The 13,266-nt window shown below is 61.5% G+C and overlaps 1 protein-coding gene across 13 annotated transcripts in view; it reads right to left on the bottom strand.

The window, feature by feature from the left end:
* The window catches only part of ARHGEF10L (Rho guanine nucleotide exchange factor 10 like), a 154,132-nt gene that overhangs the window by 47,103 nt on the left and 93,763 nt on the right, over positions 1-13,266 (bottom strand). For 9 of the 13 annotated variants that reach the window (XM_043444602.1, XM_043444601.1, XM_043444608.1 and 6 more), the window contains 6 exons: positions 13,107-13,252; positions 11,028-11,042; positions 10,625-10,806; positions 7,193-7,308; positions 6,637-6,764; positions 5,257-5,357 (listed from right to left, as the gene is read on the bottom strand). In XM_043444602.1, coding sequence (XP_043300537.1) covers positions 5,257-5,357; positions 6,637-6,764; positions 7,193-7,308; positions 10,625-10,806; positions 11,028-11,042; positions 13,107-13,252 — 688 coding nt within the window. The remainder of the gene's footprint in view (positions 1-5,256; positions 5,358-6,636; positions 6,765-7,192; positions 7,309-10,624; positions 10,807-11,027; positions 11,043-13,106; positions 13,253-13,266) is intronic. The other 4 variants (XM_043444606.1, XM_043444609.1, XM_043444611.1 and 1 more) reach the window with 1 other exon arrangement.

The raw sequence follows: 13,266 nt of genomic DNA, 5'->3' as shown, positions 1-13,266 counted from the left end.
CCAGTGCTCTGTTTCATGTGCCCTCCCCCAGCCGGCAGGCGAGCTCAGAGTCTCTGTCCCCATCTACACGGGGGAACGGAGGGCGGGAGCCAAAGACAGGGCCCAGGAGCCCAGGAACCAGACCCCGGAGGCAGCCTGCATGGCACCTGCAAGACAGGTGAGCGCTAAGACAGCCCGCCTGCCTGCCCGGGGACGCCCTCTCACGTTAGGGCTGCCCGCCACCCTTGGACAAAGCCCCAGGCGGTGAGTAAGACGGCGAGGCTGCAGAGTCTGGCCCCGCTTTCAAGGCACTCACAGTCACGCAGACCCCCGCCTCCGCGGGCAGGGGCTCAGGAGAGCGGTCCGAGCCCACCTGCCCGCCCGGGGCTCGGTGAGTGGATGCGTCTGCTCCCCCATCACCACGTCGCCCGGAGCTGTCCTCCCCTCCCCTCCACGCACTCCCAGCGCATCGAGTCCCAGCAATTTATCCTGTCTCTTCCTTTAATGATCTGACCTTCTCCTTCCAGATGGTGCCTTCCCGGCCTGTGACTGGGAATGTTAACAGAAAATGGGGCTGTTGTTCCCCATCTGCCGCTGCCTTTATTCCCATCACAAAACCGGGGTGGCTGAGACTGAATCAGAAGGCTGCCTCCTTAGAGGCTGAAAGCCCGCTTGGGGTAAGTGACATTAAGAGCTGGCACCAACGGCAGAGACGCTATTTCCAGCTGACATTAAGTGGGGGCTTATTTAGCATCGGCTGTGTCCGCCAGCACCCACCCACCTCTGGGGTCCCTGCCCGCGCCCACGCCCCCGAGCCCTCGGGACCGCCCGCCGGCCGCAGGAGGCTGACTCTGCCAGCAGGGCCCTGCGTGGCTCAGAGCCGCACATGTCACCTCTCTGAGCCTGTGGCCTCATCTGGAAAATGGGGGAAATAACTCCAGCCGTTGAGAGTTGTGAGCACAGGGAAGACCACACACAAACATCCAGACACTCAAGAAACAGAACCCAGGCCCTCCCTGCTGGCCCAGTGGCGAAGAGGCCACCTTGCGAGGCAGGGGACGGAGGTTCGAAGCACGGTCAGAGAACTGGGATCCCACACCCCGCAGGGCAGCGAGGCCCGCCCACCGCAACCCCTGGCCTCCATGTGCCAGAGAGAGGCCTGCCTGCGGCAACGAAGCGGCCTGCCTCGGCCCAGACCCGACGCAGCCAAAGAAATAAACAATTATTTAAAGTGTGTTTTTACAGAAAGAAATAGAACCCACTACAATCACCGTCCTCGTGGTGAAGAGGATGCCGACTACTGTGCTTGAGGTTGGACCACCCCCCTCCCGGGCCGAGCCCTCCACCCTTGCCGGCCTTGCCCAGCGTCTCCAGCCCCGCCTGCCTCCCACTCCTCGCGCTCAGCCCCAGCCCCGCACCCTGGCCCCCACGGCGGCCCCAGCAGACAGCCCAGCCTGCCCTGCTCTACGCCCTAAACCCAAGGCCCCGTCACACCTGCCCAGCCCACGAAGATGCTGCAGACCGCGGCCATGGGCATATCCGCACGCGTCTTGTCCGACACTTCGCCCCTGCAGAGAGACGCTGGGGTCCAGGGAGGCCAGGCGGCAGCCATGGTCACCCGGCTGGGGTAAACCCCAGAGGGGCTCCCAGGCCAGCACCCTCGGCCCCCCTGCAGAGCAGACCCGCTGCTTCCAGCTGAGCGCTTGGGTAGGTCCTGGCGCCGCCCTCTGACGGCTGAGGGTTAATGAAGACCCAGAGAGGACCTGTTTGTCTGATCGCGGGACCGGCCTGGGGTATGCCTGGCCCAGGTCCTCCAGGGGTGGGAACAAGGAAGGCCGTGTCAGGAGAGGCTCCAGGGGTCCCTGGGCCACGGATGAGGCACTTAGAGTCGCAGGGCTGGGGGACAGGAAGGGAGGCCGGAAGCCCCAACCTGTCCTTTCCTCAGCCCCACCTCCGGGGCCTCCTCTCGACAAACCTTTTCCCGAGCCTTAGAGAACGGAGATTAACTGGCAGGGGGCAGGGGGAGGGTGTCCTGGCCCCCTCTGCACTAAATGTGACCCCAGGCTGGCCCGGCCACTCCCCCGGGAGACGCAGACACCCCTTTCCTGGGAGTGCCCCTTCCAGGCACCATCTCCCCTACGCTCAGCCCACACCCTGAGAACATCCCCATTTTCTGATGGAGAATCCCAGGCATGCAGGGGTGAAGGCGTCTGTCCAAGATCACAGAGCTGGCATGCCGCAGAGCTGGGAACTGAACCCACAGAGTCTGGCTCCGTGTCACGTGGTGCTCAGACCCCGCGATGCACAGGAAGAGGCCCCGGAGACTCAGGCCGGGTTAGGGGAGACAGCCCGCCTTCCTCAGGCCTCAGTGCACGGCGGTGGCCACACAGGGGTGTCAGTGGGGTCCCAGGACCCCCCAGGACCCCTGCCCTTCTGAAGGGTAGGACTGACTCCCCATCCCAGTTCCCAGGGCCCCTGCCCAGCCCTCAGCTCTCAGCCTTTGTGGATTATGATCTCGGCAGACTGGACTCAGGAAGAGAGGAAGATACAGGGGAAAAAATTAAAGGAATAACATCCTTTGTGAATCAATGCTTTTAACATGTTCTATTTCTAACAGGCTCATATTATTCCCACCCCCCTCCTGCACCAGGCACTGCAGATAAAAAAACAAACTGGCCAAATAAAAGAACCAAATTATTCAAGCCCCAGGGGAACCCTGGCATTCAAATAAGATTTGAAATGACTCTCTTTCCATTAAAACTTCTGCTGTAGTGAAACTGGGTGGAGATAAGCTAGCTGAGCGTCCTCACAGGCCGCGGAGAAGGGAGCTGCTCACACCAGTGAGCTCCTCTCTGGCCGATGCTGGGACCCTCTGGCAAAGCATCTGAGCTTCAGATGGGAGATGCTCACAGGTCCACACATGGGGCTCAGGCCCTGGACGCCTCCCCCAGGGGCGGGGGGAGCGGAGCACGCGGCCCACGCCCAGCAGGGAGGCCACCGCGGCCAGAATCCCCGCCGCCCTCCGCCAGGGCCGGGGCAGCCTCGGCTTAAACCCCCTCTTCCACCGTCCACAGGCCTCCTGCTCATAGGAACATCCCGCGGAGGCCCATACGGGTCAGCACCAGACCCCGGAGGGCCCGATCCCGGCTCCTCCAAGCCCAGGCCCTCTCCCTATTCCCTCGCCCACCTCCCCAAACCCCCTCAACGCCCCCTCTGCCCCTCCGCGCCTTCCACACCCCCTCTGTGCCCCCCACGTGCCCTCCATGCCCCCTCCGTGCCCCCCACGCGCCCTCCGCGCCCCCTCCGCGCCCCCCACGCGCCCTCCACGCCCCCTCCGCGCCCCCCACGCGCCCTCCACGCCCCCTCCGCGCAGCAGCCAGACGAGCCACTGAATCGGAAATCAGGTCACACCGCCCTCCGGCTCTCAGCGCAGCAACCAAGCCCCCACACTCCAGACACAAACTCCGTACACCTCACCCCGGCTTTCCGGTAAACCCGCTGCCCACTTCCGCCGGCCGCCCCTCACACCCGGCTGTGAACCAGCTCTGGCCACCTCAGGACTTTTGCACTTGCCATACGGCCTGGCTCACTGGACCGAGACCTCCAAACAGCTCCAGACGTCACCTCCACAGGGCCCGCCCTGACCAGTCCAGACCCCAGGCTGCGTGCGGGTCACGCGTCGGCTTCACCCGCCTGGTGGCTCCAGGCCCTCCCTGCGGACTTGCTCCTCCTGTGAGCCTCTGCCTGCCCTTGTAAGCTGTAACTTCCGTGAGAACAGTGAACCTCTGTTTATTCATTGTTCTCATCCCTGTGCCTAAAATCACTGCATTGTTGTCATTCAGTCGCTCAGTCGCGTCCGACTCTCTGGGACCCCGTGGACTGCAGCACGCCAGGCCTCCCTGTCCATCACCAACTCCCGGAGCTTGCCCAAACTCATGTCCATCAAGTGCGTGATGCCATCCATCTCATCCTCTCAAATAACTGTAGAGACTCAATACTTTTTTTAATTGATGAAAGCCATTGACAAAGGTCCTGACCCCTTTCCAGAAACGTTTTAAAATCTATTGGAGATATATATCGAATACTTATCTCGAAAAAGATCACACCAGAAACAGAAACAAAATAAAATAAAATAAAACCTCCAAAATCACTGCTATTGACTAGAATCAGCATATGGAAATTCTAGCATGTCACAGACAATAATGGTTTTGATGGGCAACAAACCAGGCCTTTTGTCAATTCAAAAAAAGCACAAATAAAGTGCTTATAGCTTAACAAATGTGGTTTGGCAGACAGAAGCTCACCAACTTGAGGAAGTATGAACAAGAATTAAGAGTGGGCTCTAAAGCCGACCGCCCAGGTTCTGAACCTGTTCCTGCTGCGTGAGCTCCGCAAGGTCACTGCACCTCTCTGGGCCGCAGAATCTCAACCGTTCAAAGGGATTCACAACAGACTGGCCTCTTGGTGTTACTAAGAATGTGAAATGAGAGAGAGGTGTGTAAAATGCTTAGAAAAAGGCTTGCCACACAGGAGACACTTTATAAATAGAAATGTCCATTATTTCAAGGGGGATGAATAGGAGAAAAGACCCTGGTGGCTCAGACAGTGAAGAATCTGCCTGCAATGCGGGAGACCTCGGTTCGATCCCTGGGTTGGGAAGATCCCCTGGAGGAGGGCATGGCAACCCACTTCAGTGTTCTGGCCTGGAGAGTCCCATGGACAGACGAGCCTAGAGGACTGCAGTCAGTGGGGTCGCAAAGCGTCAGACACGACTGAGCGACTAAGCACCGCAGCGGAGAAAAGAATTATAAAGAGGCCTATGGTTGAGAATCAGTTTAGTCTAACCTGCATCATCCTTTTTACAACAGTTTTATCAAGACATAATTCCGCTACCGTAAAATCCACCCCTTAAATAAAGAGTACACTTCACTGGTCTCTGGTATAGGCGCTCAGTTGGGCACCATCACCACTCTCTAGTTTGAGAACGTTTTCATCCTTCTCACCAAAAAATAACCCCTTAGTGGTGACGCTCCAGTCTCTCCTCTTCCAGACCCCAGGCAACCACCAATTAACTTTCCATCAGCTCCCACCATTCTACAGACAGGGAAACTGAGGCTCCGAGAGGGGAAGTGACATGTCCAAGGTCACTAAGCCCAGTACACCATCTCCCTTCACCCAGAAGCCCCCCCGGCCCCTGAGACTGAACGCCCCCCTCGTACCCACACATACACACACCCCAAACCTCCCGTCCACCCCTGACCCTAGGGCTTTACTCACGGAGTCCGATCTTGGCCAAGTGCAACCTGTTGACCCAGGAGATCTTGCTCAGAGGGTTGGGGGTGATGAAGACCACCATGAAGCTGATGGGGCGGCCAGACCTTCGGTGAGAGAGTAGGGTATGAGTACCGGAATGGGGCTCCCCGGGGAGGCCCCCAGCCCCTCTCCCGCCCCCACCAGCCCTGGAGACAGATCGTGGTCTGTGCACAGCATCGAAACACGGCCAGAGAGGCTGGTGGCCTGGCAAAGACTCCGTCCCTTGGGGAAAGAGTTCCTCCACCCACCATGGCCGCAGGGACAGGTAGGTCCCCAGAGCGACAAGGCCACGGCCTCCCAGCCCGGCCCAGGGGCCCAGCAAGGCCAGAGGGGTCTGGGCCTCTGCAGGCTGCAATGCAAGCGGCCCCCCAGGCCCGACTGGTCAGCGTCCACAGGCCTCGCCAGCCGCCCGCACACGCCTGGCCCAGAGCCTGTGACTCGGGCCTGTGCCTGGCCCAACGCAGGGCAGCTGCTCGGTAAACGTCCCCTGAACGATACATGAATGAATGATGGAGGGAGTGAACGGAGGTGTGTGCAGGCTTGGGGGGCGAGGTCCCTGCTGTCCCTGTCACCTCGCCTCGGAGCGGCAGGGCGCCTTCACTGTTTCTGAGCTCGTCTCACCCCTGTGGTCCACCCCAGCCGGGAGAGGTGGGTGGGCCCAGGGTCCCGAGCACTCTGTGGGGCGTGGGGAGGAGGACGTGCGGGGTTGGGGGGACAGGGCGGCTCAGCAGGGCGCCGGGAGCCAGCAGGAGGGCCGCTCGCAGGTTCAGGCCCCCACCCGGGGCTTCAATCCCCGTGCCCTGCAGCCACGGAGCCTGTAAGACTCCCTGCCTAACCCCGCCACACACGCGCGTGCACTCAGTCATGTCTGAGTCTTCGTGACAACAGACCCAGCGGGTCACAAACTGGGCTCTGACCACCACCGCCCGGCCTAGGCCTGGGAGTGGGGATCCTGAGGACCCGGCCCCGCCCCCTACGTCTGCGCCCCACCTCCCCACCTGCAGAGTGGGGACCACACGGCTCATCTCCATCTCTGCGTCAAGTCCACAAATGCCAGCTCTGGGTCTACGGAGCACCAGCTCCTGTGTGGGCATCTGGGGGAGGCTGGGTGCACCTGGTCCCAGGGGACGGCACGGTCGACCAACCGCTGGCAAAGTGTCCGAGCAGCCTAACGGAGGACGGGCTCCCCCAGGTACAAACGGGTCCTCTGTTCATTCATTCACTGATGCACTGGACCACGGGCACCTGCACTGTGCCAAACGCCGCGCCAGGCCCAGCCCATGCCCAGCCCCTCCTAGCCAGGAGCAGGATGGACCGACGCCCCTCCCAGGCCCCTCCTCTCACTTGTCGGGCTTCCCAGGGAGCAGGAGCCGCAGGCGGCACTTGTTGGCTGAATGGATCTCTTCCTCCTTCACCCGCATGAGCCGCTGCAGGGCCAGGCACCAGTCCTGGGCCACCGTCATGTTGAGGTTCTGGGGCGCAGGGAGCCAAGGATGTCAGCACAAGGCCCGCTGTCCCCGAGAGCCGCCCTCGAGCGCAGTCGGGGCCCACGAGGAGCGGAGCGGGGGTCCCCGCACTCCACCACTCCCCGGGCGCCCGGCCGTGGTTCCGACCGCCCCCAGCACCCCTCCTTTGAAAGGGACACCCCCTCCCAGCCTGGGATGGGCTTGGGAAGGCGCTGCAGGACAAACCAGACTCTTTACAGAGCACAACAAAACGATGCCCACAGCTGGGCCCTGCTCAACCGGAACCAAAGCTTCTGCCCGAGCCACAGACCGCGGCCGGGCTCCCAGTAGCGATGGGGCACCTCCCGGCACTGCTGGGGGGCCAAGGTCAGGGCACACCCGGCACCGAGCGAGGGCAGCGGCCCGTGCCCCCGGCCCAGGCCGGCGCCGGGTACCTGGTAGGTGCCGTGCAGCGTGCTGACGAGGAGGGTGATCTGCTCCACCACGGCCAGGTCCTTCTGCAGGTCCTGAAGCTCCTGGAAGAGGCGCGGCGGCCCGAGGTACACCTTATCTGGGCAGAGAGAGACCCTGTGGGTGGGGAAGGCACCAGCAGGAACCCCAGCAGGCGCTCACGGCAGCGGCGAGGGGCTGCCGGGCGTCCCGGGGGCTCAACGGCTGGGAGTCCGCCGGCCAGTGCAGGAGACCCGGGGGGATCCTCGGCCCGGGGGTATCCCACAAGCCGCAGGATAACCGAGCCGGTGCACCACAGGTACGGAGCCTGCGCTCCGCAAAAGAAACTGCTGCAGTGAGCCGGCACACCACGGCCAGAGAAGAGCCCAGCTCAGGCCAGGAGAGAAAGCCCATGGGGGCAGCAAAGCCATAAATAAAACAAACACATCTTAAAAAAAGAAGAGCTGTCGCCCTGGGGATGTGGCACTAGAGATACAGAAGGAAATGTTACCAGGCTCTCGTCTACGAGCGGGGACCATCCAGTCGGGGGAAAGTCTAGCGCCTGGGGCCTGGGCCACACTCAGTCTATGCAGCGGGTCACAGGAGACCGGAAGACTGAGAGCCAGCTGCGCCAGGAGGCACCGCCTTAGAGGAAAGCAGCCGTGCCGAGGGACCGTGAACAGCAAGCAGCTCACAGATGCTCTGAGAGCCCGCTCTACGGCAGGCTGGATTGTACGTGTTGGAGAGAAAGCGGCACGTGAGGCAGACAAGGTCCCTGTTCTCGTGGAGCGGATGACCTGGTCGGGGTGGCACGCGTGCTAGGTCGCTTCAGTGGAGTCCGACTCTTTGCGACCCCATGGACTGTAGCCCGCCAGGTGCCTCTGTCCTCGGGATTCTCCAGGCAAGGATACTGGAGCGGGTTGCCATCTCCTCCTCCAGGGGATCTTCCTGCCCCAGGGATGGAACCTGTGTCTTCCTCTCCTGCACTGGCAGGCGGGTTTTTTATCACTAGCACCACCTGGGAAGCCCAGTGGGGTGGGGGAGGAGCCAGTTAAGAAGACTGTGGGAGGCACTAGGGAGGAAGGTATCAGGGTGATGGGACAGAGACGGGATGGGGTGGCAGCACCCAGATCTCTGGGGATGATACAGCTGCAGCTTCGGGGACCTGGGGGAGGGCAGCGACAAACAGCAGGAGTGCCCAGCAGGGTCGGACGGGGAGGCTCTAGACACGAGGCCAGGGAAGCCGGCTGTGTTCTCCACACCGCGGTTACCCACGCTGAGCTCTCACGGAGCCCCAGGGCAGGGTGGTGGCACTTAACCTGGATTTTCATCCAGATGATCATCTAACAAACAGGTGCACACCCTCAGTCACCTGGATATAATGACTGTAAAGCCACATGCTGGGCTTCCCTGGCGCTCCGGGGATTAAGAATCTGTGCTTCCACTGCAGGGGGCATGGCTTCTATCCCTGGTCGGGGACTAAGGTCCCACGTACCTCGTGGTGTGTTCAGAAAAGAAGGAAGGAAGAAATCCACGCCCTGCTGCCAGCGTGAGGGCTTCCTGACTTTGCAGCCACGTGCTGGCCAGCAGGCAATGAACATGGAGCAAGGTGGGCGTGGGCGGTAAGAGACAGGCTCCCACCGAAGGACGGGCAGAGACGGGCTCTGCAGTGACCCCAGCGGGACGAGCTGGAGGGCAACGGGGACCACACGAGGCACCTTAGGGTTACAGGCGCAGACAGCTCGAAAGAACCCGGCCCGTGAGAGAATCACACGCAGGCTGAGAGCGACTTCATTCCAGCAAAACAACCTCATCCATCATGTTCCACTAATGCTGCTAATTCGCATTTTATTGTTTTGTAGCTTCATTTCTATTCCGCTTGTGATTCTGTTTAGATGTTATGGTTGTTCAAGGGATATAAGCGTAAGAAGTTTATTAAAATTATACCTAGTCTTAGAGCTGCACATATTTGAATAACAATATAATAAAATCTCATCCAAGGCCAACTGGGGCTCAACAAGGATTTCTTCTCTCCTCTTTGAAGGGGGACTGGCACCCTAGCCCTCTACTTTGAGAAATGCGGTCACAGATAAGACAGTGGTTGGAGGAGGGGGCCCAGAGCAGAAGTCCGAGTGGTCCCGGGAAAGTGGAGCAGACAGAACCTGGGCTGGAGGTGCCTCGGAAGGGGGCAGGCGGGCTGGGAGCCCCTCCCGGCGGGGCTTCTGTAAACAGACAGCCGGGAAAGCAGGACAGCCCCCTGGGGAGGTGCACCCAGAGGCTGAAGTGGGTACGGCCCCCCGAGGGCAAGAGTGTGCGGCGAGCCCCTACCTCAGGGCACCCCCAGGGTTAGGGCGGGACAGGGCTGGTGGGGAGGCCGAGAGTCACGGGCACCCCTGCCGCCCTGCAGTCACCTCCTCTGTTCACTCGGCAAACGTGTGTTAACACCCACCACACGCCCGGGCGCAGGGCCACAGTCACACCAGGGGGTGAGACGAGACGGCAACCAAAGCATCACTGTAAAGGTGAAAACACAGCCGGGCCTTGAGAGCACAGAACCGGCAGCTGGCAGGCCCGAAGGAGTCGGGAAGGCTTCTCGAGGAGGGGTCACCTGAGCCAAGATGAGTAGCGGCAGGGAGACAGGGCCGGAGAGCAGAGAACACGCGGAAAGGGGCAGAGGCCAGGAGAAGGCCCTGGGGCAGGAGGGCACTTAGCCCCCCGGGAACAGAGGCCCGGGCCGGAGGGGGCGGGTGGGTGAGGCGGGGTGGGGGGTGGGCCCCCGGGACAGGCGTACGGGCCTCAGCGAGGACGCCGGGCTTCAGCCCAGGGCAGCGGGAAGCCACCGGCGCGTTTCAGGTGCGGGGTGACATGCGGCTCTGGCGTGCACTTGGAAGAGTCGGCCCGGGAGGGAGGCGGGCAGGACGGGGGGGCAGCCAGGAGGTCCTGCAGCAGCAGGAGACGGAGGAAGCGGGCGGACGGGGGAGCCGGTCACCCCCAGTTCTCACTGTCCCCGTCATCGGACAGAGTCTGAGGGGACACTCAGGGTAGGGAAGGAGGATCCAGGCAGATCGAGGCCACCCTGAGCCTGAGCTCTGGGGGTTTTGGGGACAGGCCACCCGGGCCCCTCACAGAACAGACGGGCAAACTGCAGTCCCACAGGGAGGCAGGCGATGGCCAGGCAGGCCCTAGAGGTCATGCTTTCAGATCTGAGGTCACTGCGTGTGCACGCCTGTGTGTGCATGTATGTGCATGTGTGTGAGCGTGTACAGGGCTGGGGTGGGCGGGGCGGTGGGGTGGAGAGGTGACTGCAGGGGGGTTGCATTTGCACACTCGGGTAGGGACACAGGTGCGTGTGTGTGCACAGCTACAGACAGCAGGAAAAGTCTCCAGGCCAAGTGCCCGCGGGCGGCCCGGGCGGGGGCAGGGGGTCGGGCACTCACTCTGGGCCTGGCCCGCGGCCGAGGCCTTCTTGGCGCCGGCATGCTGGATGAGCACGTTGTCCTTGTCGTAGGAGCCGCCCTCCTGGCCCACCTCCACCACCTGCACCTGCGGCAGCGCTGTGTTCCACTTCACCACGTACTTGGGCCCCAGGGGCACCAGGCTGCTGATCTCCAGCTGGCCCCTGCCAGGGACAGAGGACACAGCCCTGGAGAGCCTGCCGCGCCAGCCCCAGGGTCAGCCCAGAGCCGCTCCCCCGCACGTTCGTTCAGCCAGGCACCTGGCAGCCCAGCACAGCCCCGGGGCCCAGCCGAGCAGGTGGAGCGGGCAGCCGGGCGAGGCGCAAGCGTCGGCACCCAGGCCAGCCCCAGAGGCGCACGCCCACCCCGCGCCTCGAGCCCCTACCTGTGGTTGGCAGGCCTGAGGAAAAAGACAAGAAGGGTCATTATTGTTGCTGAGCGATTTCTGCAGGCGCTGAGACTCCCTGCGGGGCGGCCGCTGGGCTGGGCCATGTGAGGGCGGAGGGGGACCACATGTGGGGCTTCTCCCCAGGCCGGACGCTAGCCTTCCTTCACCCCCTATTCCCACCACAGCCCTGCTAGGAAGCCTGCCTTATTTCAGAAAAGGATACTGAGGTTCAGACAGGTCACATGACTCACCCCAAGCTACCCAAAATGATCCCCCAAAAGTGGGCCACCAACACCCTCATCAGCTTCCCTGGTGGCTCAGACGGTAAAGAATCTCCTGCAATGCAAGAGATCCTGGTTGGATCCCTGGGTGGGGAAGATCCTGTGGAGAAGGGCATGGCTACCCACTCTAGCATCCTTGCCTGGAGAATCTCATGGACAGAGGAGCCTGGCGGGCTACAGTCCAAGGGGTCACAAAGAGTCGGACACAACGGAGCGACTAACGCTTTCACTTTTCAACACCCCCATCACACGTTCACACACTGGAGGCTCCAAGCAACAGGAGGGCAGAGCGGGTACCGGTCAGATCCCTGGCACCGGCACGGAGCCAGGATGCAGACAGGACTTAATCACAGAGCTCGGGGCACCCATGGCAGTCCAGTGGTTGAGACTCCATGCTCTCAATGCAGGGGGCTCAGGTTCAATCCCCGGTCAGGGAAGTGATTCCTCATGGCACACGGTGCAGTCAAAAAAAAAACTCCAGTGTTCACATGAGAGGGTGACTGAGTGAGTGCATAAGGGATGAGTCGCCAGCAGAGCCGCACCGACTCGGGTCAGAGGCTGCCTGGCCTGAGGCCCCGACCAGGGTCCCCCCAGACCTGTGAACGGGCACCAAGTAAGGGTCCAGTAAACACTGAAGGACAATCGGACGGACGGACGAGGGCGCGGAGGCTGAGCGTGTAGGAGAGCCGGGCAGGGTTCACCCCTGACTGTGGGTGACTCTCCTCATGGGTCTGGGGTGCTGTTGCCAGCTGTTGCTTCCGGAGCTTTTGAAAGCGCTGCCGAACAGTGAGGAATGAGGTTCTCCTCCACTGGCAGGGCTAAGAGTCTTGCTGGAAAGGTCCCGCGGGCCTTCACGGGGTCAAGAGTCACGATCCCCGATGCCCAGAGGACCGAGCAGCAGGTGGGGGTGACCCGGGTCAGCTGGGAAGCCCCGTAAAGGGCTCACACAGCCCAGACACAGGCCCATGTGGTCCCAGGCAGTGTGGGCCCAGAATGTGGGATCTTCCATTTTCAAGAGAAGTTGGATGTCTCAATCTTTCTGTGAATTCCCCAGAGGAGCCAGACATAAGATTTCCGGAGGGCTACTGCAACCCTCAGGCCACGAGTCTGCAGACTCAGGCCTCAGGCATGGCCCTTGTCCCACTGTAAGGCTCCAACTCCAGTCCCAACTCCAGCCAGGCCCGGCGGGCTGGCCCCAGGCATTTCTGCAACCTCTGACCCAGAACCAGGAAACCAGGCTCTGGCAGGGAGTGGGGGAAAAAGGCAAAGCCTTGTGCTAAAACCACTGCGACCTGGCTGGAGGAAAACCTACTTGACTTAAAGTGGCCGGGACTTGGGGGACTTCCCTCGCGGTCCAGTAGCTAAGACTCCTGGCTCCCAACCCAGGGGGCACAGGTTTGATTCCTGGTCTGGGAACCAAGACCCCACATGCTGCATGGCACAGCCAAAAATAATGATGATGATGATGACGATGCTACAGCAGGAATTTGGGATCTGGGCTGGACACAGGGAAGACCCTCTTGGATTTCAAAGTGGTCAAAACTCGGGAGGCTGTTCCGTTCTGAGGCCAGAGCTCCAGAAGAGCCCACTCTGAGCCGTGGCCAGCCGTTGGCCTCAGTGACCTTTGCAGGTGCTTCCTAGCTCTGGGAACCGGGATTCCAGCAGGCAAAGAGGGGTAAAGAGGACGTCAGACAGCTGGAGCCCTCAGCCGGGCTCACACCGGACCCCGGCAGGACAGACTGGGACGCGACAGGAGGGGTCCCCAGGGTGGGGGGTGATGGCCAGGCCTGCTTACTTGAAGTTGATGTTGGCACAGACGAGCATGTCATTGAGCAGGAAGACCCGGCGCTCCTTGGACTTGATTAGCTGCCCGCGGTCGCCGTACACGGTCTCCGTCAGCGTCTCACACAAAAGCAGCTGCCGCTGGCCCGAGGTCAAAAGCTAGGAGAGGAGAC

The sequence above is a fragment of the Cervus canadensis genome, chromosome 24, assembly GCF_019320065.1.
Source record: "Cervus canadensis isolate Bull #8, Minnesota chromosome 24, ASM1932006v1, whole genome shotgun sequence".
NCBI lineage: Eukaryota > Metazoa > Chordata > Mammalia > Artiodactyla > Cervidae > Cervus > Cervus canadensis.
The sequence above is the reverse complement of the archived record's forward strand: the minus strand, read 5'-3'. Positions and strand labels throughout refer to the sequence as shown.